Raw genomic sequence first — 5876 nt, 5'->3', positions numbered from 1 at the left:
AATCTCTAATCAACACCTCCCAAAGTTACTAATCCCACCCTGCTTGCCACGTGGATCTACTCCTTTTTATTTCGTGCCCCATTTACTGAGATTCGGTTCCCATAATTGTTTTTGTTTAATTCATAAATTACCTCAAAATTCGAGTATATTATTGAAATTCAAATATTCTGATATGGTTAAATTTTAGTGGTAATCTTTATTTAAAAAAGACACCTATTCTTTTCCTATTTAAGCTAAATACACATATTCTTTTCCTATTTAAGCTATATATGCATAATAACTTAAGTTGCAATAAACACTAATTGTTTTGCATGAATTGGAAAGATTGAACATGGCTATTTAAGTTTCGAAAAACTAGTCGTGAGACAGTTTAACGAGTCAATTTTTTAAAACAAATCTTTTATTTTGGTTACATTTGAAAAACTATTATTTTTAAGTTAAATATTTTTGTAAATATGAACAGAGTTGATCTATTTGACGAATAAAGATTCGTGATACCGTCTAACATTTTTTTACCTGTTATTTAAGATATCGGGAACAACATATCCGAAAAGATATAATACATCTTTTTTTTTTGGATGAAAAGGTTCCTTCGGATCACATTTTAGCGAAATCTGTAACATATAGGCTTTGTTTTGCATGTAAATAAATTTTCACGTTTAAAAAATACATCAAATCCCATCAAATATTCTTTTCTTTTTTGTTCGTTCACAATTCCAAGTCATTTGAGTCGAGTACACGCAAAGCACAAAACTTTAACAGAAGTGTCGTCCACGCTGGCAATCCGAAACACCTCCCCATGTCCCAGGATCTAGACACGTATCAATTCATTGGTAGTTAACATATCAGTAATCAAGTAAACTTTAATTAATCTTCTCAATTTATTGTTTTATGCTTTATTTTTAATAAGCTAAATTACAACAAATATATAATCATATATCTACATTTACAACATTTATATCCTAAAATTTTATATTGAATTTATCGTGAGATTTTATTAAATAAAATTTTTGTTGTTATACAAATCTCGTTGTACATGGAGTTATGACTCTTTATTTTTTTAATCCGTTGTCTAAATGATAACATATCACTGTATTCAGATTTTGAAAGTAGACATGGCTATTATTTTTTAGATTTCTAATATTTTTTCCATTGAACTTTTAACAAAAACATTACCTGTATTTTCCGTTAGAAATGAAAGAGAAATTTTAAAGTATCTCAATTCTTACCCAGTTGAATTTTTTTGAAAAAGGAATTGCCAAATTTGGTCAGCACGGGCAGCCAGCATTAGTCACGCATGTGATTGGCCAATACTTCTCTCCGTGGACCCGGCTTTTAAGAAAACTTAAAAAAATCCCATTATTATGGTAATTTTTTCCATAACTGATTTAATATAATCATATTTAAATTTTAAAAAATAATTATTACCTTATATAAATACTCTCCTTCCTCTCGAGCGAACCAACGCAATCCAGCCCTATTGTGGATGTTTTAGAGAGAGAAATTACTGAACGTGAATGCTTCGTCTGCCAGGGTTTTCACCAGAGAGAGAGTAAGGTCCGCAATATCCACGGAGGTCGAATTCACGGTCTTATTAGTTTCGAGAACCATTGATTTTTTTTTTTTATTTTTCAAGGAGTGGAAGAATTATGGAGTGGCCAACGTATTTGGATGAATATGAGAAGCTTATTACTAGAATGTCTACCCCAAGGTTTGATTTCTTCGTCATCTTTCAACTGTGTGTATCAGAGAGTCTCCGCTGTTGAAAGAGTCGTTTCTATAGTTCTTTTTTTTTTTTTTTTGGGAGGGGGAGGGGGTTTTCTGTGTATCGTTCGGGATTTTAAATTTTATTATCCGATTTTTGGGTGTCAATTTGTGCTTATTATGAGTTTTCTGGTTTGTGGAAAATGTTATGGGTTCAAACTTTCCCCCAGATATTATTGTAAAATTTATTTTCTGGGTTTTTCTAGATAAAGTTGCTCTGATATTTTTGGTGGCAAAGCGATTTCTCAAAATACACTCCCCGGTTAGGATTCAGTTTTTCGTTTTTAAATTACAGTGATTTTCCGGGCTTTGTAAGATCTGTTTAAACTAGAAAATTTTTTAGTTCCCTGTTTATCTCCTTCGACAGACATTTAACTGAACCTGGTATGTTAGGATTTGATGATTATTCCCTATTTTCATAATCTCTGGAGAGTTAACTCCTCACTGTTTAATTGAAGAAAACTCTACAGAATTATTCAAAATTTTATGTAATAATTGAATTTTTCGCTGATTTCTTTCCTTTCAAGTTACTCTGACTCCTTCACTTTTCGGTCTTCAATCTTCCCATCCCTTGAATAATATTCCAACAATGCCCTCATCTGACTGTTTCCCCGTCGCCATCTTGCAGGGTCATGATCGACAATGCTGGTTGCGCAACCGCTACGCGAGTCATGGTAAGCCGCTGATTAGTAAAAATTAATACAATTCGTATGTTAATTTAGGAATATTGTGGTTAATTAGTTTCTATTTTCCTGCAGATTGATAGTGGGAGAAAGCATAGGATCCTGTTGGATGCCGTTCAAATTCTTATAGATTTAAATCTGTCTATTGAAAAGGCTTATATTTCTTCCGATGGTCTGTGGTTTATGGACGGTGCGTACCCGACACTCGCCGCTGTTTTTTCCCCTTTAGCTTTAATTGCCATTTAATCCACATAATAAATGGGCTTTATTGGTTTTCAATGAGGTTGTTCTCACTGTACGGTTTCATATTTCTTGTGAAAGCTGCAGTTTTTCACGTGACTGATTTGAACGGAAACAAATTAACCGACGAAAGCGTGTTGAGTTACATTGAACAGGTAATTATTTTTTCTTTTGTAATGATTTATCAAAGTTTAATCGAGAAGATATGGATAAATTTAATTTAATCTGTTGTTAATTGATGATTTTGGCCTTGCTATTGCAGTCTCTTGAGACAGCTCACTGCAAAAGATCTAGAAGTTTCAACGGCTTAACAGCATTAGAATTAACTGGTACAGATCGAGTTGGTCTTTTATCTGAGGTTTTTGCTGTTCTATCGGATTTGAACTGCAATGTGGTCGAAGCTAAGGTCTGGACTCACAATGGTCGAATTGCTTCCTTGATTTACATAAAGGATGACCATTCGGGCTCACCGATTGAGGACTTGCAGAAAATAGAAACAATCGAGGCCATGTTGAGGAATGTGCTTAAAGGTGATAATGATATCAGAAGTGCCAGTACCGTCGTCTCGATGGCTGTCACACATACTGAGAGAAGGCTTCATCAAATGATGTTTGCCGATCGTGATTATGAGAGGAAACCAATCATCAAGACTAGTGGTGATTCCCCTATTGTCTCGGTTCAGAATTATTTGGAGAGAGATTATTCGGTCGTAAATATTCAGTCCAAGGATCGAACCAAGCTTTTGTTTGATGTCATCTGCACGCTAACAGACATGGAGTATGTCGTATTTCATGCCACTGTTGACACAACCGGAGATAGAGCATCCTTGGTATACATATGTTCTTTAACTTTTGTTGAATTTTGTCTTGTGGTGTGTACGATTATTGTATGATTAGAGGTGAAATGGAATAAAATGGTTTTTTATTGTAGGAATTCTTCATGAGACACATGGATGGAACCCCGATTAGCTCAGAAGCTGAGAAACAACGTGTTGTTCTTTGCTTACGAGCTGCAATTGAAAGGAGGGCGTCTCAGGTCTGAAAGTGGTTCTTTAGTCGTTCATTTGATATGGTCTCTTCTCTTGTACGGTTAAATAATTTAACGTTCTTGTTTCTTTTACCACAGGGTGTGAGGCTTGAGTTGTGTACATCTGATAGAAAAGGACTACTAGCTGATGTGACTCGAACATTTCGTGAAAATGGCCTAAATGTCACAAGGGCTGAGATATCCACGGCGGTTGAAACGGCCCATAATGTTTTTTACGTGACGGATGCCCTAGGGAACGTTCCAGATTCCAAGATCATTGAATCGGTTCGGCAGAGGATTGGCTTGAGTAATCTGAAAGTAAAGGAACTGCCCTTTATATACCACCAAAAAGGCGAAAAGGAAGAGGCCACGGTGGGTACGGGAGGTGCCATGTTGTTCTCAATTGGAAGCCTTGTGAGGAGGAATCTATACAATTTGGGATTGATCAGATCTTTTTCTTGATTGGTAAAAAGCAACTTGTGAGGCGAGATATTCTTTGCTTAGAGGGGTAGTATAATGAGCTGGGCATTTTGTACATAGTAAATGGAATTTACTTACAAAGTGGATTTATTTGGTGATGGTAGTTAAAAGTTGTTGGCTGGACAGGTTTCGGAAATATATGCACAGAGAATGGTAGATGCAATGGGGGCCCATTCTTTTCTTTTTAAATGTCGGTTTGTTAGAAGGGAGAGATTTGAAATTGGTTGGGGGAGTCGGGAATTCCTAGAGTGAAAAGTCTTGGGTGGGTGGTCATTACTTGTCTCCCTTAGCTGGCAGAAAGAGAGCATGTTGAAATCTTGTAAATATTTCTACTTTTATTTTCAAGGAAAGGATTTCTCTCTTACTTTACAACTTTTTTTGTGTTTGATTTATTCCACAACTCTTTCTTTGGGAGGTCACCAGGTGTGGATGAGTTGAATTAAGTCGAAACATTTCTACCCGAAGCAATTTGAATAAAATAGTGTGTGTTCAAACTGGACATCCATTTAAATAATATAATGCAAGACTTTTCTATGAATCCGTGGTCCGTAGCCCCCTAAGGAATTGAATTTCGGACAGCCCTCGAATAATTTCTGCTTTAATTTGCGTGTCCTCGAACAACTGGCAACCAGCTTATTGTAACGACTAACGTGTACTTTTTGGTTGACATTTCCCTTTTTCTGGAATTTATTTGACTTCTGACTTTAAGATGTTCATTTCATCCAATCGCGTTAAGATTACTTTCCCACGACTAATTTTTTATTAATTAGTCATTTAACTCGTCAAAGTTTAGTTTTTAATCTAGTAACTTGGTTTTTTGTTTTGTTTTAATATTTTTTTGTTCAAAACAAATAAATTCACGAGATATCGTTTATTTGACACTGATACACTCTTATGTAGCTTGCGTGACAAGAATAAAGCTTATATGTGTGTACATAAACAAAAATACTGGAAAAAACAAACTTTTTTACTCTCATTTTGAAGTTTTGAGGTCGTTTTGCTTTATTTATTTATTTATTTCTTGATGAGTTGACTTTTAACTTGAGTAATATGAGCTTAATTCTCGTAATATGTGCTACATAGTAGAAATTCAGTGCCAAATATTCGATGAGTTTAATGGTTCGGGTAAAAAAAAATGACAAAAAAACCAAATTATCATATGAAAACTAACCACTGACAAGTTACACGACTAAAACAAAAAAAAAACAAGTCAATTTACAAGACTAAAATCATAATTTTCCCAATAGAGAAATTAACTCTGTTGGAATCAGTCCATCGCACGCAAGCCGGTCTGTTTCGTTAATCTTGAAGATGTGTCTCATTGATTGTTCCACCCCTTTGTGTAGATTCTGGAAACTAGTTCTGTTCGTCTTTTGTATATATATGTGTGGACAACTCCAGTCGTCTTGCCCAAAAAACATTTAATATTCAATTTGGTGATTTTTTTTTTAAAAAATTTGTTTGGCTTTTATTAAATTGCTTTGGTTTTATCAAGCATTCTGATATTCTAATTTCGTCTATTACATAATACATTGTAAGTCGGATTTGGATCCTCTATTATTTTGAAAACACAGCACCAAGTGTTGTGCATTTTTTACACGAGATGATCATGTGATCATCTCGTTTAATCTGACAATTTTTTAAATTTATCTAATATAGTGTGATGTTCACAAGATGATCACG

At 34.6% G+C, this 5876-nt stretch overlaps 1 protein-coding gene across 1 annotated transcript; it reads left to right on the top strand.

The window, feature by feature from the left end:
* The first annotated feature begins 1491 nt into the window (after positions 1-1491).
* On the top strand, positions 1492-4185 carry LOC142542838 (ACT domain-containing protein ACR8). The gene is made up of 8 exons (XM_075649683.1): positions 1492-1557; positions 1637-1711; positions 2393-2438; positions 2523-2637; positions 2775-2842; positions 2950-3516; positions 3618-3722; positions 3813-4185. The coding sequence occupies exons 2-8, from the start codon at positions 1650-1652 to the stop codon at positions 4173-4175; spliced, it is 1326 nt and encodes a 441-aa protein (XP_075505798.1). The 5' UTR covers positions 1492-1557; positions 1637-1649; the 3' UTR covers positions 4176-4185.
* Positions 4186-5876: the final 1691 nt, after the last annotated feature.

Source organism: Primulina tabacum, chromosome 4, assembly GCF_025594145.1.
Source record: "Primulina tabacum isolate GXHZ01 chromosome 4, ASM2559414v2, whole genome shotgun sequence".
NCBI lineage: Eukaryota > Viridiplantae > Streptophyta > Magnoliopsida > Lamiales > Gesneriaceae > Primulina > Primulina tabacum.
This window is presented reverse-complemented; position numbering and strand designations above follow the sequence as displayed.